The sequence below is a fragment of the Beta vulgaris genome, chromosome 5, assembly GCF_026745355.1.
Source record: "Beta vulgaris subsp. vulgaris cultivar EL10 chromosome 5, EL10.2, whole genome shotgun sequence".
Taxonomy (NCBI): Eukaryota; Viridiplantae; Streptophyta; class Magnoliopsida; order Caryophyllales; family Amaranthaceae; genus Beta; species Beta vulgaris.
In genome coordinates, this window is record NC_079206.1 from 48,295,271 (window position 1) to 48,321,988 (window position 26,718).

General features: G+C 36.4%; 1 protein-coding gene and 2 long non-coding RNA genes across 10 annotated transcripts; 1 reads left to right on the forward strand and 2 right to left on the reverse strand.

The window, feature by feature from the left end:
• Positions 1-1,217: 1,217 nt before the first annotated feature.
• Positions 1,218-2,000, reverse strand: LOC104893870 (uncharacterized). The gene has a single exon (XM_010679999.1). The coding sequence runs from the start codon at positions 1,998-2,000 to the stop codon at positions 1,218-1,220; it is 783 nt and encodes a 260-aa protein (XP_010678301.1).
• Positions 2,001-11,608: 9,608 nt separating this feature from the next.
• On the forward strand, positions 11,609-13,974 carry LOC104893845 (uncharacterized). The gene is made up of 4 exons (XR_008969531.1): positions 11,609-11,989; positions 12,686-12,767; positions 12,916-13,783; positions 13,870-13,974. It is a non-coding gene; the product is annotated as an uncharacterized LOC104893845 (long non-coding RNA).
• A 5,500-nt stretch (positions 13,975-19,474) lies between these two features.
• LOC104893846 (uncharacterized) lies at positions 19,475-26,718 on the reverse strand. Of its 8 annotated transcripts, none has more exons than XR_002040001.3 (8): positions 26,583-26,718; positions 26,211-26,266; positions 23,732-23,843; positions 22,637-22,822; positions 22,449-22,560; positions 22,307-22,338; positions 21,578-21,911; positions 19,475-20,205 (listed from the first exon to the last, which is right to left on the reverse strand). It is a non-coding gene; the product is annotated as an uncharacterized LOC104893846 (long non-coding RNA). The 8 variants fall into 8 exon arrangements; XR_008969526.1 differs by lacking the exon at positions 19,475-20,205 and adding an exon at positions 23,959-24,087 and having other exon boundaries at positions 21,413-21,922; XR_008969529.1 differs by lacking the exon at positions 19,475-20,205 and adding an exon at positions 23,959-24,087 and having other exon boundaries at positions 21,413-21,911; positions 22,307-22,347; positions 22,447-22,560.

The window sequence follows — 26,718 nt, forward strand, 5'->3', positions numbered from 1 at the left end:
GCATACCCCAAGGCTTTTTGGTGAACCCTCTTCTCTTTTCCTCAACTGGCTGACATCCTTTTCACTGTACTTGAGCTTTTTCAGACATTCCAGCGTGATATTGTCGGCTGACGACCCGCTATCGACCAATACGCGCTTCACCCTGGAGTTGGCCACTTTGTGTTCGATGACCAGGGGTCATCGTGGGGAATGCTTATCGACCGACTGGACTCCCCAAAAGTCATGATGGGGCAGTCCGGCCGGCTTTGTTGAACGTCCAGCACTTGGTGTTTGAGGTTTTGGAGGTGAGCTTTTCTGGCTCGGCCGGTTAGGCCTCCTGAGGCGAAGCCGCCTGCAATGACTCCTATGAATCCTTCAGTATCCCCACTGTTGGAATGACCGACCTTATGCTTCCCCTTTTCTTTGCTGGAGTGCTTAAGGTAGCGGTTTAGCTTACCCTGGTCAGCCAAGTTATCCAACCCTTTCTTCAATTCCCTACAATCCTTTGTGGTATGACCACATTCTCGGTGGTATTCGCACCACTGGCTCTTGTCCCGCCGATAGGCAGAAGTCCGGATAGGGGGAGGATGAGGAAGCATGGACTTGTTCTTGATATCCAAGTAAATTTCTCGGCGATTCCTATTGAACCGGGGATCGTTTCCATGGTCCGAAAAGGGGTCCGACCTATCACCTGTTTTCTAGTTGCTTGGGCTGATCCCTATGGGGCTATGGATGCCCTCTTCTTTTCTTTTCTTGCCCCCACCTTCCGAGTGGCGGCAAATGTCTGGTGCTTGGATAAACCTTTGGGCTTTCGTCATGGCCTCGGAAAAGGTTTTGACTTCACTTTTAGCCAGTGTCCACCTGAGCCGACCAGGCTGTTGCCCGGACATGAGGGCAGCAAATGCTACTGCGTCCTGCAGGTCAGACACCTTAAGGGATTCTTCATTAAATCTTTTTATGTAGTCGGCTAGGCTTTCGTTCTTTTCTTGTTTGACCCCCATGAGGGGAAGGCTTGTTTTCTTTTGCCTATTCCCGGCCACGAACTGATGGGTGAACATATCTTCGAGCACCGCGAAGTCGGTGATGATTCCGGCGGGTAACTCGTGAAACCAGTTTAGCGCGAGCCCTTTCAGCGTGGTGGGGAAGAATCGGCACCATGTGGCCTCGCAGCTGGTCTGCACACTCATTTAAGCCTTGTAAGTGGCCATATGATCTTCCCGGTCGGTTAGGCCCGCGAACTACTCGATCTGGGGAGTTTTGATCTTTCCTTGGGTAGGGGTATCTACGATCTCCCGGCTAAACAGGGTCATAAATTTCTGACTCCCATTGCCCAACCTCAGGGGTTTGGAGTGTGCCGAGTCACCTTGCCCCTCCCGCTGAGCTACTTTTTTATCTAGGAGTTGGCGGGCATCATACCCCTGACTGCGGCGCTTCTCATTGAGGAAGTGCCCAGCATCCTCTGGCTTGCGACGAGGGTCCCCCCTCGGCGACTTAGAGACATGGGTTTCTTCTTGTCTGAGAGCGGATTTGCGACGAGCTGACCTCTCCCTAGGTGGGGGGCGCTCATCCTGCCTTGATGGTTCTATTTGAGACCGACCGGGCTCCTTGGTGGCTGACCTTTGCCGGTTAGGCTTGCCACGGGCGGCGCGGGGGTCGTGGTCTTTCCTCTGGGAACGCCCCCGACCATGGTCCCGAGGCTGAGGAGCATTGCCGAGCTGGTTTTGGCCTTTCCCCTGTTTGAGAGTGGTGAGCATTTGCATGAGGCTTTGCTGTAGGGTCTGCTGCAACTGAGCTGCTATGTGGGCTATGTCAGTTGTGAACAGTGGTTGGGGGTCAACATGCTGTATTTCCCGAGAGGGGGATGACCGGTTTTCTTGGGACAATTCCAGGTTAGGATCCATTGTCTGAACCGTAGGAGACCGTGTTCGAGCTGACTTCCTATGGTAGTAAGGTGAGGGTTCCCTCTCGGACCTTTGGGGTTGGGCAGACTGTTTGTTACGAGTATTTTTTGATGGTGCCATTGCTGAACGGCGCTGGAATTAAGTTCTGCTGAGTAGCGATTGAAATTTGCTGAGTAGTGGCGAAGTAACTTTTTGTACTTTCCCCACAGACGGCGCCAAACTGTTTATGTCTAGAAATTAAGGTTAATGATCTGTGCTGAGCAGGTCTTTGACTATTTATGTCTAGAAATTAAGGTTAATGATCTGTGCTGAGCAGGTCTTTGACTATTTATGTCTAGAAATTAAGGTTAATGATCTGTGCTGAGCAGGTCTTTGATGTGAGTTATGAACTGGTTATCTGTTCACCGGTGACCTGCATAATGAGTTAGACTGCCCCGGGGGTTGTTCCGGGATCGCCCCTCCGACGCTCAAGTCAGTTGACGATTGAGGTAGAGAGAGAGTCTAGAGTGAGAAAGCTCTGGTTAGTTAGGTGAGAATTCAATACCTTTACCTTGATGGGACAAGGGGTATCTATAGTGGTGAGACCCCTAGAAAAAGACCTTTTTGATGGGACTGTTCCCCTAGGGATTGGTGGGGTTACCTTTTTTAGGAGGATCTTTGTGGGCCCCTTAAGTCCCCCACTGGCTGCTGGCCATTTCATGGTAGGTGGGACCCACAATGCTTGCGTGGCGATGCCAGCTGGTGTAGGACTCTTAGCTGGATTTAATGGGCCCAAACAGAAAACATCATCGGTTACCATTAAAATTGAGATGATGTGAACGATAGGTCACAAGTTCGAATCTCCCCTCCCCTTTTTTATACTTTATAGTACCTTCGTGACTCAATGGATTAAAAAAGACAATCTCAAAACCTCCATTAAACCAACAAAATAACATCAAACATAATAATACATTCAATTCAAATTCAGCATTCGATTACCATCTCCAAGTGACACTTAAAACGATTCTTAAGTGTACACATAAGTAAGTCCCGAAGACCATCAATTCAATTAACTATTTTAAAATCTAAACTCTTTTCTTTATTTCATTCTTCTTTTATTTATTTATTTATTTATTTATTATTATTATTATTGTTATTATTATTATTATTATTATTATTATTATTATTATTATTATTATTATTATTATTATTATTATTATTATTATTATTGTTGTCGTCGTCGTCGTCATCATCATTGCTGATTTTTTTGTGTGATTATATTAATTATTTTTTTTCAAGTTGAAGTCCTTTAATTTAACTTGTGTTTGCACATATTTCTTGTATGATTTTCTTTGTCTTTTTATTGCTTTCACCATTTGTATAAATCTTTGTATAGTAGACCTACAAAAGTGCATTCATGCTTAATAAGATAAATATGGATATATAATTTAGGATTCGTTTGTTTCAATTTATTTTTCTTATTAGAACTTGATGAAAATTATTATAACAGATAATTTAAAAAAAAAGTATATATTATAAAAAATACAATTATAATATTTAATATGCGTGTTTAACTTATTATTTTATGAATTTGCATTATATTTAAGATTGAGCCTAACATATAAGGTACTATGAATTGATATATTATGTAAATATGATATTTTCATATACATACAATCTTATTTTTTCATCGTTTCAATGTTGATATGTTTATATTTATAAAACAACACTATTTTTGAGTGGTAGCTAGGCAACTCTAAGCTACATGTCAGCCATATTATCTTACATGTTTATCTGGCTCATATTCTATTACATGTTATCCTTAAAGATATACTCCATATTACAGTGGCAAAATATATCTCATTATTTTTATAAGTTACATTAAAGGGAAAAAGAGATAATGTGTCTATGCTCGTTAGTCTTTGTAAATTTATTTCTTTTCTACGTGTATGATAGCTCAGAACTAAATTTGTAAAATCATATGATATATAACGAGCCATATCAACTATATTTTAATTAGGTAGGTTTATCTTACCTTATATTATCTCATTTTTTCTGAAATAAGTTGAACAAAACATAGCTTTAGATGCATGTATATCAAGAATAAACATGACACAAAAAAAAATACAAGCAATCAGAATAATACTCCCTCTGTTTCTTTTGAATTGCTACATTATGTTTTTCAAAGGTTTTGAGACGCAAGTTCAAACATTTATATCTTGAGTTATGTATAAGCAAATTACGAAATTATATATTTGAAAAATATACATTGAGATAAATCAAATTGAATCCTGCTTGACTATATTTTTCTTTACATGTAAACATTAGAGAAGGTTAAAGTCGTCATGTAAACAGTGTTTACTTTTTTTTGAGGAAAAGCGAGAAACTATGTTATTATACTAGATCAAGCTCCACCAAAGTTATGATACTTTGGGGAAAATAGTCCATACATAGGCGTTCATCATTAAAATTCACATTCCATCTTGCCACTAGATGAGCAATCCGCTCTCCTCACATGACTACAATGAAAATTCTCAAAACCTTCGATCACTTATAGAAATTACATTAGAGATCAAAGAAAATATGGGAGTGTAGCCAACCTCCTTGCGGTGCACAGCCGAAGCAATAGCCAAATCATCACCCTCCAACCACACATTTTGGAACCCCAACCTATGAGCCAACATCACACCAAACCGAGCTGTACTTTGGAGGAGAACCAAGGAGAAAGTAAAAAAGTATGAAAGAGAAACCAAAAAGTGAGAGAAAGAAAGTAGAAAGTTGGTTAAAATATGATATTTTATATACATATAATCGTCTGTTGTTATTATTATTATTATTATTATTATTATTATTATTATTATTATTATTATTATTATTATTATCATCATCATCATCATCATCATCATCATCATCATAATCATCATCATCATCATTATTATTAAACGTTGTGCATGTAATAAAATGATAGTAATAGTAATACTATTAATGAAATACAAAGTAATAATAATATTAGTAATAATATGTTTTATGAAAGATAAGTTCATATCAGATCAGAAAAATAAGTTCAGATCAGATAAGATAAGTTCAAATCAGTAAAAATAAGGCTAACTAAACATAGCCGATATAGGTGAAAAAAAAAAGCAACAATATGTAGATTAAAAAGAAACAAAACAAAAAGAAAAGTATGTAGATTAAAAAGAAACGAATATTGTACAATGCAGAAATTAGAAAAAGATAGAGGGAGTACATTTTTTATATCTTTTGAATACTTACTCCGATATAGAGAGATAGTAAAAGGAACTTCATGTGCTTAGGCCTAGGAGAGTGAAAGAGAAAATATATTGTCTAAAATAAAAGCTATGCAAATAATAGATAATTGCAAAAAGGGAAACGATGCAAGTAATAAAAAATGGAGGAAGTATAATATAATAAGAATTAATATATAAGTGAGGGTGCGTTCTTTTCACCAGAAAAACCCAAAACTGAATTGAACTGGCATGAATCAAACTTACTGGACCTGATTGGACCTAACTCAACTTAGTGGACTTGATTGAAACTTATTGACCTGATTGAAACTTATTAGATTTAGACTTAATTGAATCTGGTTGATACTTCTTAGATCTTGTTGGACCTGATTGGAACTTATTTGACCTTGTTTGATAAAAAAAAATTGATGAGTGATAACATATATATTACCCCTAACATAAATACTATTGCTCACAATTTATTATGACATAAATAATTATTAAAATTTATCCTTCGAAAAAATAGTAATTATTGATTATCTCTTATGATTAATATTTTAACAAAAAATACTACTTATGTGATTTATTTTTTGCAATTCAAAATTGTTACTGAAAACCAAAAAAAGGTTTAAAATTACATCCTAACCCAATAAAGGAATCGAGCTTAGTAATGTCAACTCCCCCCACGTTCTAGGAAGGGTTTGAGGAGAAGACTACCAAGTCAAGAAACCAAACAACTACTCTGAACAGGCTCAAAGGCATCAAACACAAATAAACAACATACTACTACAATCAACAATGTTATCTAAGGATCAGTCTCCCATACAAGGATTGATTACAACAACAAGCTACAGTAAATACAATATTTTTAAATAGTTGATGAGCAGGCAAGATTTTGTCATCAAAGATCTTCTTATTTCTCTAGATCCAAATGCGATACACACATTCCACAAACATCATATTATACAGTTGTCCAGTGCCACTAACTCTCTTGCTGAACTTTGCAGCTAACTCCACCTCTGTAGCCTAGTGTCTTGATCTGTTTATTCCAATATGCTGTAGACATAGAGCCCAAACCTCTATACTGTAATTGCAGTTGAAAACATATGCTCTTGAGTTTCTCTATCGCCATTACACATAACACAATCTTGGTTATCTCCAATCTCCCATTGGGCTAGTCTAGCTTTTGTAGTAAGCCTTCCATGTAGCATAAGCCATGTGATGAACAAGGCTTTTGGACTAGCTTTGCTTTTGCAGATAATTCTTCTCTAAGGCATTACTGGAGAGTCACCTTTCAAGTACCAGTAGAGTTTTTTAATTGAGAATATATGATTATGAACATATTGCTAGAGAGTGTTAGCATCAGTGACTAGATCTCTGGCTGATAAATTCTTCTTTATCGCCCAAGAGAGCCTTTGAGGTATAGGCAGGTGCCACACATCATGATGCTTAACATAGTAAGCATGTCACTACCTGATCCACATTTTGTCTTACTTGTTAGCTAAAGCCCAAAAGTGTTTAGTAATTGCAGCTTTGTTCCACATGGTGAGATCCTTGAAATTAAGACCTATACTAGATTTTTTTCCTGCAAAGTGTATCCCAAGCAATAGGATTTTTCCTAGAAATGGTTCCAAGACCAGTCCATAGGTAGTGTCTGCAAGCAGCCTGAAGCTCTCTTTAAAGCTTCTTAGGAAGGATGAAAATTTGACACCAGTATAGTTGGATACTCTGGAGCACAGTAGCCACTAATTAAGCTCTCACTGCATAAAGAGCATTTGGCAGTCCAACTTTTAATTCGAGCAGTGACTTTAGTTAACAAGCACTAGTGGAAAAAAAACCTTATATGTCACTTCTTAACATATGCGGTTTTCCGAAAAGCAACCAAAAAATGGGAGGGAAAGTTGGCAAAAAAATCTGATGCGATTCTCAAAAAATCGCATCAGATTTTAAAAAAAACGCTGCGGTTTTTCGAAATCAGATGCGGTTCGTTGACCGCATCAGAAAATCTGCGCGGCCCAAATCCATATTAATGTGCGTCCCATGAAACATTAACAGCCCAAATCCCATATTCAGCCCAACCTTACCTCATTTATAACCCTCCTAACCCTAACTCCTCTCTCTCCTCACACGCGGCCCCCCCTCTCTACTATAACCTAACTCCCTCCTCTTTCCTCACATGCGCTCCCCTCTCTCCTCAAATCCTAACTCCCTCCTCTCTCTCACTCAAGCCCAAATTCTCACTCACCTCTCTCTCTCTCTCTCTCTCTCTCTCTCTCTCTCTCTCTCTCTCTCTCTCTCGTCGAGCGAAAAACAATATCGAAAAAGATCGAAAAAGAAGAGCGAAAACGAAGAACAAAATGAAGAGCGAAAATTGAAGATCGAAAATGAAGAACAAAATGAAGAGCGAAACAAAGAACGAAGAACGAAGAATCGAAGATATGTACACAAGAAATTAGTTCGTTTGAGTTTTTGGATCTGGTTTTAGGTGTTTTGTTTTCGTTTATTTTGAGATTTTGTTTTTAGATTTGGTTTTGGATTTAGGTTTTTATTATGTTTTATTGGACTTCCGTTTTCGTTTCTTTTTTTTTAGGCTTCCATTTTCGTTTGATTTTTTTGTTCGAACTCTTAATTTTCCTTCGTTTTCGTATAATTATTTCCTTTGTTTCCTAATTTTCGTTTTTTTCGTATATATTGCAATTTTAGATCTAATTTTCGTTTCGTTTCATGTATTGCGATTTTCGTCTAATTCGTATATTGCAATTTTCGTATAATGAGTTTTTAGATCTAATTTTTGTCGTTTATTTTGGTATAGTTCTTGATTTTTGTCGTTTATTTTGGTATAGTTCTTAGTGACTGGATAATTATTGTCGTTTATTTTGGAATTTAGTTCTTAATTTTCGTATAGTCTCAATTTTTAGGTTTATAATTTTCTGTATATATGTTAAATTCTTATTTTTGTGTATTTGAGTCATTTTTTTTATTTATATTAATCATGAATTTATAAATTCTTATTTATATGTATTTTGTATAATTTTTGTTTCTGTATATTTTTATTGTTGGTATATAATGTTTGGTAATAATGTATAATTTTTATTGTTGGTATATAATGTTTGGTAATAATGTATAATTTTTATTGTTGGTATATTAATCATGAATTCACGTTTTTGTATATTTTCGTTTCTTAATTTTCGTTTCTGTATATATATAATATTCTTATTTATATGTTTGGTGATAATGTTGCGCCCAGATTCTTATTTATATGTTTGGTAATAATGTTGGGCCCAGATGAGTTGAGTATATATATAATAGTCAATTGAGAGGAATGTTAAAGTTGCAGACCTGCAACTGCAGGTCTGCAACTTTTTTTACCATTAATTTCCACATGCTGATGCGGTTCTTATGTAAAACCACATCAGTATGTAGATTTAGTGTTGCGGTTTTACCTTAAAACAGCATCAGTTAATATGATTAACTGGTGCGATTTTAAGGTAAAATCGCATTAGTAAATCATTTTCTGATGTGGTTTGGACCGCATCAAAAAATGTTTGTAAGCTGATGCGGGCCAAAACCGCATCAGAAAGGCCAGTTTTGACCGCGTCATGTGGGGTTTTTTCAGAAGGGCTTGCATTTATTGTAGAACAGCTTCCTGGAAGCCAAAGGAACTCCCAAATATTTGAAAGAAAGAGTACCAGTAGGCATTTGAAAGCACTGTTGTAAAGTGTATATATCATCAGGAGGGATCCCAACAAAATAAACATTGATCTTGTCCAGGTTAGCATCCAACCCTGAATCCTTGGAGAACTTTTGAAAAGCCTCATAGATTAGCTGAATAGAACTACCATCAGCTCTGGCAAACATCAATAGATCATCAGCAAACATAAGGTATGTAACACCCACCTTTTCACATCTTGGGTGAAAATTAAAATCAGGTATTTCTTTCAATTGACCCAGGCATCTGGAGAGATATTCCATAAATATGGCAAAAAGGAAGGGAAATAGAGGGTCTCCCTACCTAAGAGCCTTCTGAGCTTTGAAAGGAGAAGTAGGAACTCCATTAATGAGCACAGAATAAGTAACAGTAGTAACACAAGTCATGATCGAGTTCACAAACTTGGGAGGGAAACCCAATTCAGCAAGCATGACCTTAATAAAAGGTCGTTCAACTGATTCATATGCCTTTCTTAGGTCAATTTTATCATGCATCTAGGCGTTACATGCTTAGGGAGTAGCCCTTAATCAACTTAGTAGCAAGTAAGATGTTATCAGATATAGTTCTATTAGGAATAAAGCCAGCTTGAGCTAAATCTATAACATTACCTATAATTGCTTGCATTCTCATGGTTAAGATTTTAGCAATTATCTTGTATAATACAGTGCAACAAGCTATTGTCCTAAAATCCTTAATAGAGTTAGGATGAGAAATTTTTGGAATCAGAGTTACCAAAGTGCAATTAATAGTATAAGGTAATTTACCTTCTTCAAGAAACTCCTAAATAGCCTCATACACCTTCTACTTGATAACATTCCACCTTCTCTTGAAAAATAAGTTATTAAACCTATCAATCTCAGGGGCCTTAAGATCATCAATATTATGTAATACCAACTCAATCTCACAGTGAGTAACACGCTGAATAAGATGATGAACATCAGCAAGCTGCAATTGAGCCCGTGCTCTCATAATAACAATATCAATACCAGGTAGATCCTAAGCGGCAGTGCCCAATAAGCTAGTATAAAAAGTCATAACTTCAGCTTGAATGTCATTAGATTTAGTAAGTTTAACCCCTAAATCAATATAGAGAACATCTATACTATTCTTACAAATCTATCTTTCACGGCTTGAAATAAAAACGAAATGTCTATTACTATCTCCCAATTTTAGCCATTGAATTCTAGATTTTTGCATGTAAGCACTTTCTTCAATGGCCAAGAACTTCTTCAATTGATTTATACATTCAGCTTCTTGCACAAACAGCTCTTCAATATTTCTGTTGGTAGCAATTCTGGTCTGAATTAGATCCAATTGTTCTCTAATTCTAGCCTTAAAATTAGCAAAATCCTGCTTATGCAAGCCCTTAAGCTTCCCTTTAATGACTTTTAGATTTTCCCAGATCTGCTACATAGTCATCCCTCTTGGACCATCAATCCAAGAATCTACAATAATTTTCTCGAAATCTTCATGATCTGCCCTATAATTAACGAACTTAATAGGCCTTCCTCTCTAATTGATAGATGAAGAGCATTTTAAGAGAAGTGGGAAATGGTCATAAATGCTAGGATTAAGGTAATCCACAATAACACTTGCATATGTAAGCATCTAGTAAGAATTAACCAGCCATCTGTCAATTCTACTCATCACCCTTGCTTCACCCTAACTTTTATTAGTCCAAGAGAATAAATGTCCACTGCTCCTAAGCTCTGTCAAGTCACTATTATCCAAGCAATGAGTGAAATCCTAAGTCTTACAAGTAGAGACATCTCTACCTTGAAACCTATCCTGCACATCAAGAATTGCATTAAAGTCTCCTAAAACACACCACTCACTTGTGATTGTTTGATTGAGTCTAAGCAAATTCACCCAGAGAGGTTTCCTAGTTTCCATAGAGTAAAGTCCGTATACAAAAGTAACAAGAAGCACAACACCAGTAACCTTGTTAACTAGCTCACCATGTATGAATTGATCAGCTTTGGAAATCCCGTATTTTCCATATCCATACGATGGAGTCCTTGGGTTTCCGAAATAATGTAAAAAGAAGTGCTTCGAATCATTGTTATTCCTGATAATTGTGTCGTTGTGCCTGGGATGTGAGGGCTTTCAACCACATGGATAGTTCACTGTGCCCATCAGCGCCTGACCTTGAGATGTGGATCATCCAAGGCTCATTAGCATGGCGTACTCCTCCTGTTCGAACCAGGGTTTGTTTGAAACCAAACTTCTCCTTAGGAGGATAGATGGGGCGATTCAGGTAGACACACAGTCTGAATTCCAGCAAACCCAAATTCTACCTCTACTACAATAGTCATAGTTGTCTTCACAAAGCCAACTACCTCTAAATTCTGATTCTATCTTTATTGTCATTTTTAACCTTTGTTTCCAGTAAACCAAATATATTCACTTTATTATGTCTTAAAAACTTCTTAACCTCTACTATTGTTAAGGGATTATTCGGCCCTCTCACATTCCACGCACTTACAATCATGTTGGAGAGATGTGAAAGGAATTAGAACCTCCTTCATCAACTGGGTGTACAGCAGTACCAGGGCCACTTATAGCAGTTTGCTGTACTTTAACTTTCTTAGTAGGCACAACTGACCACTCAATATCTCCAACTCTCACTTGCTGTGGGTTTTTATCATTCACTATCTGCTACCACTACTACAAAAGGAGTGTTATCACGACGCTTATTGCTCGACGCCACAGTATAGGCGTTGGGTGGGTTCCAAAACTTCCGCCCCATCTCAACGCTTAAAAGCATCGAGAAGTTTGACAACGCATTTTCGCGTCCAAAAATCATGTGTGCAACACACGTGCCTATATGGGCTTCAAAAACCGCTGCTAATAACTCCCCACTCCCCAGTACTCGATCCACTCCTAACATCAAACCCTATCACGCTGGCCGGATTCTTCTCAATTCCTCACCGGCGTGTGAATTCTCAGGTAATCTCGTCGTCTCTCTATAATCCTTGTCCTTTGTTGATTCTGCATCTTCGACTTATTCCATTGAATTCTTTATATCTTACCTCTCATCAATCTCAACTGCGCGAAAACAATCAATTTGCAACTGAAATCTATGAGATTTCAATAATCGTCTTCAGTAGGCCAAGGATTGTTGCGAATAATCGTCTTCAGTAGGCTGAGGATTGTTGTGAATCAACCGAAATCAGGTTTGTTGCGAATTCACTCTGAATTTGTTATGAACAATTCTTTTTTTTTTTCTTGAATATGTAAGATTCCAATCTGAATTCACTCAATTGTCTCTGAATTATTTATCCTCAAACTTCCATCAATTATTGCTGACAGAATTGAACACTTGATAAAGGAAATTCAGGAATATGTCATTTCTCATTTTACGCTTGAAATTTTAGGAACGTCCCAATGGTAAGATCTTGTTTTAGGAGATTATAAATTCATCTGAGAGATTGAACTATTTCCTTTCAATAAAAAAGAAAGAGATTGAACTATTTGTCCACTCTTTTTTAAGTGGGTAAGATTACCAACATTTGATAGTAGAAAGTAGTGTTTTTTTTTTAATCCTTGTGCTATCTTGTTTTCTCTATCTGAGATTTGATTGTTTTCCCAATCCATGAGATTGGACAGACGTTTTCTTTTTGTGGTTTCCTTGCGTCACATTTTTTGCTGTTCTGGTTGTTTGAATTGCCTTGTGTATTTGTGCGTCTAGCATTCATACAGATTTCTTTCATCTGTATTTTTATATGCTTTACATTTTTAAAGAAATCACGTTTAGAGCCCTTCATATATCCTCTTCCCTTTTGTACTCCCTTGATCTCTATGTATGGACATATGGTTTATGTATCTGTGGCAGCTTAATGCTTAGTTTTGGTTAATCTTTGTTGTTGCAGGTAATTTTTCTTAGAAATAGGAAAGGATTTGTTCGCCTGGCTTTGGAGAAGGGTTGTCCTTTGGTTCCTGTGTTCAGCTTTGGTCAGGTACTCTTCTATTGTTTATGCTAGCAGGCTCACTAACTGTGTGCTCTGTTGAAAATTTTAGTCGAAGCTTTTTGAGAAAGATGATTCTTTAACTTGCGTTTATGGTCTATAATAATGCATTCTCTACATTCTTTCTTTTGCAGTCAAAGGTCTATAAGTGGTGGAAGCCCAATGGAAAGTTGTTCTTGCAAATCGCCAGAGCTTTGAGGTTCACCCCTGTATTTTTTGGGGAGTTTTTGGGTATGTTTTAAACATCGTTAGCTAAACAAAGTTGACATGGAGAATCTTCGTTATGATGTATGCGTTTCCTTTTTAGATTTTTCTTATTCGAAGAGGAATTTGAATTCGTGTTGAATACTTTTGTGTCTTTGGAAATCGTGATGCTCTTTATCAGAAGGAATATGGAAATTTAGCTTACTTAAGGAGACTCTCTGGTCAATGGCCGTGATCTAGCCACCTAGGATCTAAAAGGAAGCACTAGTGGCTCAGGATTACCCTTCTATGGGGACCTTCCTTTTTGGATTCACAGTTTTTTGTATGTGACTAGGTGTCTCAGGTTACTTATCTGAACTTTAAACTTATGTCCTAAACTATGAACCTGGTGTCGATACGCTCCAGCGTTCTTAGAGAATGAAAGAGGTTTTTATACTGGTTGGCAAGGTCAAAGAGGTTTTGATAACTTAAATTATCAAAAGCCTTACTCCTTCCTTGAAGAGCTAAAATCTGGTAAAGGTAGAAGGTTTGAGTTATCTGATATTGTAGGTCATGTGGTTGAATTTAGGCAAGTTTATTGCAGTATGCAATCTTTCGATTCAATATTATTTTAACACCTTTTTTAGGATAAAAGTGATTTTGTACTTCTCTTTCAGTGTTGATCAACACGGGAGTCGATTTATTCAACAAAAACTAGAAAACTGTAGCATTGAGGACAAGGCATCTGTGTTTCAAGAAGTTCTCCCTCATGCTTCCAAATTGATGACGGATGTTTTTGGAAATTATGTTATTCAAAAGGTAGGAGTTGCTACCTTTTTTCATTGCACTAAGATAATTTGCTTGTTTGTATGCGTCAATATAATATTTACCTTCATATATTGCAGTTCTTTGAGTATGGAACCCCTGATCAGAGGAGGGACCTAGCTAAGGCACTTGCAGGTGAGATCTTCCACTGAGCCTGCAGATGTATGGTTGTCGTGTCATCCAAAAGGTATATGCCTAAAATGATCTTCATGCAGTATTTACATTTATGAGGCCGATTCTTTTTGTGCATCTGTTTGTATCTACCACTGTTTCATTTGGTGTTTTTCTTTTCTCGTTGTATATGCATTTCATATTAAGTTTCTGTTATGTACTACAATTTCAATTGTTTCCGACTTTCTATCGTGATTGGCTATCACTTCTCATATGTTTGTCCTTTGATCTGTTAGATTGGGTACTCTTCCGAAAATCTTCTAGTTTCAAAAAATGACTGACCTGTGAATGTTAAACGGAATGATGTTAACAACAGAGATCTCTGAATTCTAATCCGTACTTGTGTCATACAAAACCAAGTGAGCAGTAATGTTCCTCTGAGTATTATCCATCGGTGAGGTTTGCATATAAGTAGGAGTATCATGTTCTGCTTCTATCAGTGAGCTTGTGAACTTCCCTTTTGAGGTTTTGCAGATATGGAAACATTAAGTTTAGAATATGAGTTTCATTATATAGTTTTCGATTTGACGAACTCTAAACTTTTATATTATCATTACTGATTATATTTTTTTTTTGTCTTTTTTATCTCCTTTTGAAGGTACTCGAAAATAATGAAGATGCATCATGTGCTAATTATAATTTTGGTCTTATTTTTCATCTTTTGAAGGTACTCGAAAATAATAAAGGTCCAACAGATCAAGAACAGGAGGACACTACCTGAGGCTTCAAATTGGCTACCGTCATTTGTTTTGCTAGATTTTAGTATTAGTTAGCTTTGTAAGGCTACAACTACATTTTTAGTGTGTTGTAATTTTGTGGTATTTTTAAAAACATATTAGTTATGAAGTATTAGGATTTAATGAACGTGTGTAGCAATTTTAATTGTACGAACTATGTTTATGATAATATATACATTGTTCGAAGTATTTTTATGAAATCTTCAAGTTCCATTGTTGACTTTATATTCTAAATTACTATATATATTATATTATTTACTTTACTCTTGCATTGTTGTTTATACTGAAAAAGGGGATTGAGAAGGGTGTTTCCAGTTTGTTATTTAACGACGCCCAAAAGCGTCCAGATTTAGAGGCAACAAGGTGCTGCAAGTCATCGCGAACGGAGACGCTTTTACGCGACGAGACAATTGGGGACTATGTTAAGCGTCGAGAATGGCGACGCTTTTACGTGTCGCGAATTACCGACTCAATTGACACGACGCTTTTAGACAACGTCGCAAGCAAATTTAGCGACGCTTTTTGGCATCGCTAAATGGGTTAAAAAGCGTCGCCATAACACTCCTTTTGTAGTAGTGTACACATGTTCTGCTATCATTGTAGAAACTTCAGCAACTATCTGTTGTTGTGGAGTAAGCATCTGTTGCTCTGCAATAATAGGAACTTCAGCAGTAACTTCTTTAGCTTGAGTAATAGTAACAAAAGGCTGTTTAGGTAGCCATTTCTGAGTAACCTTGATTGTTTCATTCCTAGCAGGTTGTTTAGGAGGCTTCTTAGCACAATCATGACCTGCATTCTGGCAATTCTGACAAAAGGGAGGAATCCAGTCATAATGAACTGGTTGTTCAATGATATTTCCTGAATAATCTTCAATATGAATGACCTTAGGAAGCTCCTTGGTAACATAAACTTCAATAAGGAGTATAGCAAAAGAAACTCTCATTTGTCTAGTTGTACATTCATCAGCAAACAGAGGCACTCCAATCATGCTTCCTGTGTTACTCGGTGTCTCTGGCCCCCAGCAACTCAATGGCAGGTTAGGGAATCTGGCCCATAATGTTACTACTCTCATTATTTCCTCGTGGAAATTAAACTTAGGAGTCCAAGCTTTCACTATCACAGGTCTATTATTATATGAATAGGGTCCAGCATACATAATCTCATTCTTGTCTTCTATAGAATCAAATTTTATCAAGAAGTATCCATCTTCATGAAGAAACACTTTCGGTTTACCAACATGATCCCATTCCACATTAATAAACCGTATAATAGCGCCTATGGATGGTGTTTGACCAACAACATACAAGATTATTGCATTTTCCCATACATTAGACAATTGCTCTACTTCAGATTTATCAATCTTAGCAAAAGATTTACCATTATGAAGGCTAGGAGCTACAAACTTCAAGGACATACCTTTCGTTGGGAGCTTTCTTCCAGCAGCAATTGAAGACCAAGTTTTAGCAGGAATAAAATCAACAATTTCTTCGAGTTTATCCTCATCCTGTATAACCACATTATCTGAAGTAGATTCCTACTATCAACGTCAATATTTTCCGGACTATATACAAATGTGGCCATCGCTGCATTCACCTTCTCAACCATTGCCTTCTGTCTTTGATCTACCCGTTGTGCTTGTTTGTGTCACCATGTATTGGAGTGTTTAATGGAGTTTCAGTAGCAACTTTTTCTACCATTAAAGATCCTTGCATTCCATTTAAAAGTTGAGATTGGCGCGTTATAGGAGGATTAGGCGTCTGAACTTTCTTCTTTCGACCGATGATTAGCTAGGAATCAGTAGCTTACACCATATGCAATCCTTAGTTTACCATGGTAGGAGAAACCCTAAAGCTCTCAAAAACGGCGCTCTCAGTACTATTCATATGCTTTTCTATACACAACTTTTACCATTAACTAGTTGTTGCTCCGCGCGCCTCCGCGCACGGCGCCCCAAAATAGTATAATTGTGATATTTGTAGTCCGTTAGCCTTAAATGGTGAAATATTTATTTAGCACGTATTCCAAACGGACACTGAGTACACACGTATTAGTTGCATCAGGCAAACCAATGAAGTATGGTGTGCAAACACGATTTATTTACTCGTTAATTTCATTTGAAAAGAGAATACATAATTAAGTTTATTTGAAGTGCAATTTCAATAGCTGATGAACTCTTCAACTTCTCTCTCTACAAAAAAACCCTCTGCCTTCTCTCTAAAAAACAAAACCCTCTAACCCTAGAACTCGCCGGAGATCCGGCGCCGCGCAGGACTCCGGCAGGTCTCCGACGAGTTCGTTTTGTTCGTTTTGTTTTTTTTTCGTTTTCGTCGCCTTTTCAGTCTTTCTTCCATCGGGCTTTCGAGTTTTAGGCCCTCTTCGTCGCCCCCTTCGTTTGTCCTCGGTTTTCGGCTCTTTCAGTCGTCGCTGCTCCCCTTCGTTTTCCGGTCGTAGTGTTTCGTCCTGGGTGTTCTTCACTTCAAGGTTTCCCTGTTCCAGTTGTGTTACCACCATCTCCACCGCCCCACCGTTACAGTTTGGGCTTCCCCTTCCCCTCCCCCCAAGTGTTGTGTTAGGTAAGATTAGTTTCGTTGTAGGGCATCCCTTCCCCCTTTCCCCCCTTAGTATTGTGTAGGCAGTGAGTCTAGTTGCAGGGCTTCCCTCCCCCTCCCCCCTTAGTGTTTCTCACGGTGGTTGTTCTCTCCCCCCTTAGTGTGTGTGTGTCGGTTGTTTCCTCGCGGTGGTGGTCCCTTTAGCCCCCTTCCCCTAGTGTTTCTCTGGCTCTTAGGAGTGCGTCCTCTTTACCCACGTTAAGTTTTAGTTAACTGCTTCCGTTGTCGAGGTTTTTTGGTTAGATTAGTATGGTGTTGTTGCTTATTATGGTGTGGTATTTGTTACATCAATCTGTCTCTGTAGTTGGATAGGGTTTGCATGGCAAGCGATTACATGTTTGGGTTTGTTTTATCCAATTTTAATAATCGGACGTTTCTTTTGAAATCTAACCTTGGTTATTTTCATTCTCGCTTGGTAATGATTTCATTTATCATTGCCTTGACAAATCGAAATCTGAAGGCGACCCCCAATTTATCAATTGGGGTTACACGCGTCAACTTATTTGAGCTTCTCTCTCAAAACGAGAAGCCTACAATACCTCTTCAAACGGTATTAAGTCACACAAGCATGTGGCTCTTTCCACAAACTCGACCATCGAATTCCAGGTGACAGAAGGTCACTGCATTGGTCTTGTTGCGAGTTCATAATCTCGCGGGTGCCTAGTTACCTCTCGCTCGTGAAATCAGCTTCTCCTCCTACTCTTTTTATCCGGATTCTGGCGCTTGTCATCCATCAGAAGAAGCATCCTCCACCAGATCGAGCAGCTATATTTTAGTTTGTTATTTATGTTTATGCAGTTGTTGTGTAAGAGCGATTCAGCTCAATTTAGTTTTTTCTGTTCATTTGGTGTTTTTAGCGTTAGGATTACTTTTGTTTTCATTAATGCACAATTCCTTCGATGTAAAAAAAAAAGAAAAAAAAAAAAAAAAAAGTAATTTATTCAATAGCTAAGGTAACAACTTTGATTTAGAACTTGTTGTTAACTTGTAGCTTTCTCGCGTGCCTTTGAAGTGTTTTTGAAATGGAGCTATAAGTGATGTTTAGGCATAGCACTAATATATCAACACCCTTCAAGTTTAAATAAAATGAAGAAATATCATGTAGAAAGGAGGCACTATGAAGCCAGTAGAAGAAATTAAAGCTACATTAACCCTTTAAAACACCAAATGATAAGTCAAGAATTTCTCTTGATATATCCCAGATTTTCAATACTATAGAAGAGATCAATGCCTTGTAACTTGTAAGTGAAATATGAGGGTAACTTAAGGATAACTAACTTACAAGTGAAATATGAGGGTAACTTCAGAGGCCAAACAATTTCAAGTAAATGTTGGAATGCTTTAGAAGGTAACTAACTTGATCCTTGAAAGGGTGGATATATAATTGAGCCTTTTTTAACCAAAATTAGTAGAGATTCACTCAATCAATTATAATTTTAAACCTGCAATTTACCTCATGTCACCTTCTTCTCAATTTGGTTGTAATGTCACCTTCTTCTCCATTTTTTGTAGAGAGAAAAAATTTAAACTAAAGTCGAGGGATAATTTATAATTCGATTATATTATGAGTAAGGGGGAGAATAGCTTGATATGCAAAATTTGGTGAAGGAAGCAGAAAAACAGAGGGAGAAAAGGAAAACCTAACTCAAACAAAACCAAATATCCTGGCTTCTAAAAAATGTGACGTCCTAGTTAAATCATGTATGGAGGTGTAAGATTGTAGTTGTAAAATCTGCAGTTTCTTTGACATGTTTGTTGAAGGAACAGGTACGTCAGGGACCCACTTCTAAATTTCACTCAAACCAATCAGACATATGTTGTGATATTCGTAGTCGATTAGGTTACATTGATGTTTAAAACTATTCTCTAAATAGAGAACTCCTTAGATACTCTACATTTAAACCACCCAGCAGTTATAAAGTTAACTATCTCGTCATTACCTTGAGTGAGCCCAATTACTTTAACACTCATCGAACATAGACATCAGCAATTTGACTTAGGCCTTATTATTTTGAGCTTATTTTCAATTCAATTCAGTTTCTCTCTACAATTCCAGAATTCCAGTTTTTCTCTAATCTATTCAATTCATTTCAATTCAATTTAATTCAATCCAAATGAACAAAGCCTTAGTGTATAACCGAAGTGGTCATATGTAAATTAAATTCGTAGAAAAGATAAATCGATGACCCACGTAATACCAATACTTTACACTTAAGTAACAATATCTTTTTCACTTACAATAAAAAGAAGTAACTATAATGTTTACTTCCCAATAACTAACAATTAACTCTGAAAACTTTTAAAAAGAAAGGCCTTTATAAAATGAGTACAGTAACAAACATAAAAGAGCTTTGAAGAAGCACTGTAGACTGATGAGTGAACATAAATTCAAATACTATAAACAAGGGATGAAGAAAGGTTTCTGCAAAAAGATCTCTTTCTTCTTCTAGGAAACCAAAAATATAATTACAAAGAAAAGGCACTGCAAGGCAATGGTATTGAGATCCTCTAGAGTTTCAAAATAACTCTACACGGTAGAGTTCGTTAAATATCAGTCGTTGATTAAGAAATTAAAGGCTTGTATTTTCTTTCCCAAAAATCCCCCTATTTTCCCCAATATCCTGCCCATATCTTTTCCTTTTCCACTAATCATGAGCCCTTGATTTTATAATATATGGTCAGGATTCAACTCTATTTTGTAGAGTTTTCATAAAACTCTAGAGGATCCGAACCCAAGGCAATGATATACTCAACTTTCCCTTCCTTCTTAAGAACCCGAACCCTGAGATTTTGTTAGGACTCATCACTATCTTCCCTTCCTTTTCTACTCTCTAGTTTCTCATGGCAGTTGTCATTTGGGCGTTCAAGACTTTTTGATATTCTACCTTTTAGACTCATCCTGAGAGAGAGAATGAAATACAGCAAACATGTGATCAAAGACTAAATAAAAATGCTCATACCTGCAATGTACTAACACATCTTTTTCAAAGAATTTATAATACAACAATGGCTATAAAAGTACCATAATGATACTCGTGCTGTAAGTAAAATTCTTTATGTATGTTAAGAACATATATTCTAGGTGAAAAACATATTTGATTAGCTAAGTTTCTTGTTATGAGATATATACATATATCTTTAATCCATTTTATTCCCGCTTGTGTAATAGAGTTTCTCCCTCCCTCCCTCTTCCCCCCCCCCCCCTCCCCCCCCCCCCTCTCTCTCTCTCTCTCTCTCTCTCGCTCTCTCTATAAAACATATTCATCATTTGAACTTCCGAAGCCATGAAAAAAGAGATTGTTCTTTTACATAGCATTAAATCTGCAAATCACGCCTTGGCCCCAAATTATGATGCTTCTTCACAGCTATCAGTATAAGTACGTCTATAAGTTCCATTTTTTCATCAAATAAAATGAAATGGAAAGGAAAGAAAAGCTAAGACTCCTCTTTTTTCATGCACTGGTGGAAGTACCAAAAGTTTACAAGCTCCCTACAATTCTATACAGGTATAATCTCTCATCCTCGCACTTACGCTCGCTTTTATCTATCTCTCTCCATTGTTAAACTTCCTGTAGGATTCACAGGAAACGACAGTAGCAGAAAGCAACAGAGGAATGTATGAGCTAGGTTCAAGACCTCCAAATTGTGAACGCAAATGTGATGGTTGCACCCCCTTGTGTAGCCACCCAAATACCAACATTCCTGGAAAATTAGGCATACTATATGCTAATTATGAGCCTATAAGCTGGAAATGCAAATGAGAATGTCATTCTATATTCCTTAACTTATACTATATTTTTGTTACTCTAGATAGATAAAATTATATGCTCAGTCAATGTTTCTTTTTTCTGTGTTCTGCCTCAAAAGTTCAATTAGCTTTGTACAAATCAGATAATTCAATTTGAGACCTCAAGCAAATCAATGTATATGTATTAATACTCTATTTTAAATCCGTTCTCAAGTTTACCGAATGTTATGAATCAAAGAATACATAAACGGTGATCACATCACTACTACGTAATCCGTACCTGTACTCACAATTCTTTCGATCCTCTGTTTTTGTATGGTTTAGAATGTCAATCAATAAGAAATTGGCTCATTACAGAGACACATAACATAACCCATTATATAACAAGCTTGTCCAAGGGAAAAAAAAATCCAAAACAGAAAATTAAAATAATAAAAAAAAAAGCGAGTTTGAAAAATAAATCAAAGGAAATTAACAAAGTAAAACTCTAGAAATCGATTAGAGGAAAGGAAAGAGAATTTACCAACTTTCTAATTGCTAACTTTCTGTCAAACCAAATTACTCTAGCCATAAATCAATACAACACTTCAGATCCAAAAATTCCTAAAAGAAACGAAATCATAAACTCATGTGAAGGTGGAAGCTAGAGAAGGAATGAAATAGAGAAAGTGGAAGTCGTAAGTAATGGGTTACCCCTTACCCTCCAAGGTAGTGTTCACGGATCTAATGAATGTGGTGTGGCTTCAATAGGAGTTTGATTCTCTTTAGCTGGTCCATTAACAACGGTTGAAGGCAGTGATGAAACATTCTTACATCATCCGCAAGCACCCGTTTCAAGTTCTCCCAACCGAGTATATCTGAAAACTCGCTAAATCATGAACAAATAAATAAAAACATGGTAAAAAAAATTACATTAAATTACAACATTTCAGATCTCAATTTCCTTACAAGATCAAACACACAAGAAAAGGAAGTCAGTACCCTAATTCAGAAATCGCATTTGTAGAACAGTCGTAGCCTAGAATTCGCAAAAAAAGTATCAAAAACTAAAATATATCAAAAACATGGTCCATTCCTTCAATTCAAATTATATTAAAGACTTTAAAAAGTAAAAATGCAAAAATCAAAAAGAAAAATCAAGAACCCTAACTGTAGATATGACAGACACAATAACCAAATTAGCATCAATAAAAAAGCCAAAGCAAAACAGATGGCTACAATTCAGATTGAAGAATAGAGCGAGACTAATTACTTTGAGTTATCTGATGATGCGCTCCTATCGCCCTGTAGCCAACCCGCACACATCCATTTTGCAGTTTGCAGCAAGTTAGTATCAGAATCAAGTGATAGCAAAAGGGAAAATCTGAAGGAGTGAGTTGTGACATATCATATACCTAGGTATGTAATGAAAGATAACATTTTCTCGTTTCCTCCAGCTGGGACAACTCGTTACTGGCAGCAATGAACTTATTAAGTGCATCTGGGGAACCAATCACATGAAGAAACCTGCACGCGCACAAGTTATTTACACAAAGCCCTCAGTAATGGGTAAGAGAAAAAAAACAACTCCATAGATCAAGACCTCGTTAACGTGGCTTTTGTGAACCATCCGTTGTCACCAGTGGGATTGGGTAACTCTAATTTGAAGTTATCATAGGATCCTTTAACGATTTGATCCTTTATGTAGGGTACATGTTCCAAGAGCTGCTCAAGAGGACCATCCCCAACCATTTCCTCTTTCTCCTCACTACATATGCATGCACCATATCTGAAATGAAAGAAATGATTTTTTTAATATTCAGATACTTTTATTTAGAGCTTACATTTACAACATGGAAAACCCTTTGCAACAAACATCTTAAATTGGACGAGCCGTAAAAGCTAAACATTAAGTAGATGATGACATACATAATTGTATATTCTACTTCATGATTATGATAATTTATATCAAATACATAATGAAAAAGTCAATCATCTGACCCGGAATTTCAGATGTGCCAGTCAACATCGGATCAAAAAGATAATTTTAAAAAAAGCACCAAAATATATCAAGTTAATGGCATCACACTTAAGAGTGAAGAAATGGCCTGAAGAAACAGTAGAAAATATCCTCTCTGTTCACCATTGAAGCAGATGACAAGATCTAGATGTATGAATAAAACTCATGACTCATGAGCACACTTTGTACCATCAAACTCACAACATACACTATTCAAATTGAAGATCGCTTTCGCAGTTCTGAAACCTCGAATCAGAACTTTTAGCTTGCAGATTGCTAAGATTCAATTAGAATTTGCTTGTACCCTTGCCCCCAATTCAGATTAAGATTCATAAGAATAGAAAGATGTCACTTGAAAAAAGAACAGGGTCAACTGCCGGCACATAAAGCATTCTTCTGAATGCAACAACAGATTTTTCCATATTTAGAGATCAAACCAAAGACAAACATTTGAATGACAGTTTGAATTGGTCCAGATCATAAAGCTTGAAGAAGACCCAAAAGAATTACTATTCTAAAACTCAGTGAACCCACTACCCAGAATCTTGAACCATATCATTACAACCCCAAAAAACAAATACTGAAATGAAAAACACTAATTAAACAAACCCAATTATGCAAAAGCTTTAAAACAATTAAACAAACAATTAACATAAGAAGTGAGGGCAAAAATCTGACCTGTTTTCTGGCAAAATTTGAAATGTAACATAATCTAGTAATGCATCAGCTGCAATTTCAGACTCCATTTTTAAATGATTCACCAAAACTTCAGATTTCAACACCTCGAAACCTGAAATGGGTATCAAGTAATCAGCCAGTTATTCTCTAAAAGTTTTTTTTTTTCACACAACACTCCAAAATTTGTAATAACAGCAGCTCACTATAAAGCAATACCCATTGACAACCTTTCACGATATTAGGAAGGGAAGCCTGAAGAAACTCATATAATTCCACATTAATTAATGAAGAATCATCAGTCAAATTAGGCATAAGCTTCCAAGGGCTCTGAGGCTCAAATGCATCCTCAAACATTTCTGGTGAATATAAGCACAAAGCAAAGAGATCTACATGAATACAAAGAAAACACGCCAAGGGAACACATCAAAGCAGAGAGATCTACATGAATACAAAGAAAGCAAGGAAAAATTACATGGTGAACAAATAAGAATACTTTTTTAAAAAAAAAAAAAGACAAGCGAATTTTAACAGGAAACGTCTTTCAACTAAAGAAAGGATGAGCATGGCTTTCAACTAAAGAAAGGATAACCACGGCTTTCAACTAAAGAAAGGATAACCACGGCTTTCAATTAAATAAGTTTTTGCCAGATGTATAGTAAATATAAGCACAAAGCAACAACAAATTATATAAGACCATTACATAGGATTAACTGATAATATCTAATCCTTTAAAACACACATAATAGGTAGAAATCAAATTAAATGATAGGTAGTCGTTTTAGTCTTTCTAACATCAAATTAAATGATATTAAATGGAAGGAGCAATTGGGTAAAACAACACTAAAGCAAAGCATTTTTTCAACTGGATATATTAAGGTTTTAATGTACTGGGAACACTATAGACAAGTTGTGCTTCCTCATAACAAGGACTTTGGTATTGTTTTAGCAGTTTCTTACAGCACAAACTCACCTTTTTTAGGAAAAAATAAATGACCTGGCATCCACCCTACTGTTTCAGTTTTAAGAGTCTTAAACAAAGGAAAACGGCAAAAACAAAGGATTTAAAAAATATCGATCAAGCCACAATACGTAAGAGTATTATAAAATAGAGAAAGATGAAATGCACCCTTACTAATTTCGAGCTAGAGCTAACACAACAGGAAAATATGAAATTTAGGATTTACATGCATATGAGCAATCATACACTTCAAAAAAGACACACCAAACCCAGACCACCTACATTAATCCAATGTAAATCTTAAACGAATTTATTAGTAATTTAGAATACAATCTAAATCACCTGCACCACAAAAGTTCTAATGATCAGATGGTTTTTACTATCTTACAGTTGTCCCATATAATCTTTAATACACAAAATAAATCAGAAAAAGTACCATATAATCTAATTCCTATGAATAAAGGTAATGAACTCATAATCTTTAATATAGAAACCCGTAATAGCACTAAAGGTGTAGAAGTTAGGGTTTGAAAAAAGAGGATAACAATAAAGGCAGCAGATTAACGGGCTTCACGATAATGGCAGAAACAAAAATTCAAAACATTAACTTTTTGGGTTCCATTACAGGAATTACAGGAATGCATATTTCACATTTTAGTCAAGTCATAATTTTCGAGACAGCTTAAACCTTTGTAATTTCTTTGAATAATACACATTAATCAAACTAATTAAGCTCAAACTTTGCGAATACAGTCTCAAACATTGAGAGGCTTGGATCTGTCCCAAGGAAAACAAAGTAAAACCAAAAGAATTCTCACAACATTCAGCATGTTTTTTCCCTCTCTAATTTCCACTTAATATCAACAATTATTCTCTTTCCCCCTGTCCACTGTACTATATATCTTCCCCTTCAAGTTTCTTTTGTCAAACCGAATTATGCAATACTTACACTATTCTTTCCCATCATCCCTGCTTATCGTATTACTGGCTTCTGGAATGTCCACCCTGTCCTCAACGTGGATAGCAATTAGCACTTACTTCCCAGCATTGGCAATAATTACAGGATTCGCACTTGTCGCCACACTTAAAAGTGAGATTTGTTTTAGCTTGCCTTACAGTTCCTCATGGATCATGAGTTAGATTTTAATTTTGACCCATGGCTTGGCTATTAAGCAATTTGGATGGAGGCATTTGGCTCTCAACCATTGGCTATGAACTGATATATTTGATAAGTTGATGAAGACTTGAAGAGACAAAATGGTGATGATTTATTTCTATTTTTTTTTATAATCATTTAATTTTGTATAATTTAGGATCTTAGTCAATAAGAAATCAGCTCATTGCATATATGCATAAATAACATAATAGACCCCCTTATATAACAAGCTTGTCCGAGGAAGAAAAAAAAATCCTAAAATAGAATTTTCTAAAAAAAAAACACGAATTTGAAAAATAAATCGAAGGGAAATTAACATAAATAAAACTCTAAAAATCGATTAGAGGAAAGGAAAGAGAATTTACCAACTTTCTGTCAAAAGAAATTACCCTAGCCATCTCCTCCAATTGCTAGCAACTTTCTGTATAAAAAAATTACATTAAAAAGTTACAAGATCAAACACGCAAGAAAAGGAAATCAAGACCCTAACTCAAAAATGGCAATTTGTAGAAGAACCCTAACCCAGAAATGGCAATTAATTGTATTAAAAACTTAAATCTATCAAATCGTAGTCCACTCTTCATTTCAAATTAGATTAAAGACTTTTGAAAGAAAAAAAATACAAAAATCGAAAAGGAAAATCAAGAATCCAAACTGAAAATATGACAAACACAAGGAAAAAAATCCAAAGAAAAACACGATATACACGTTAGATTGAAAAAGAGAGCGAGAATCACCTTTAATTTTTTTTTATTAGGAGAGAATCACCTTTAATGGCGCTCCATAACTCCATCGCAATGGCAAAAAAAAAAACAGAGAAAGAGGAGAGAGAGACAGCAAAAGAGAGGAGAGAGGAGAGAGGAGAGTGAAGAG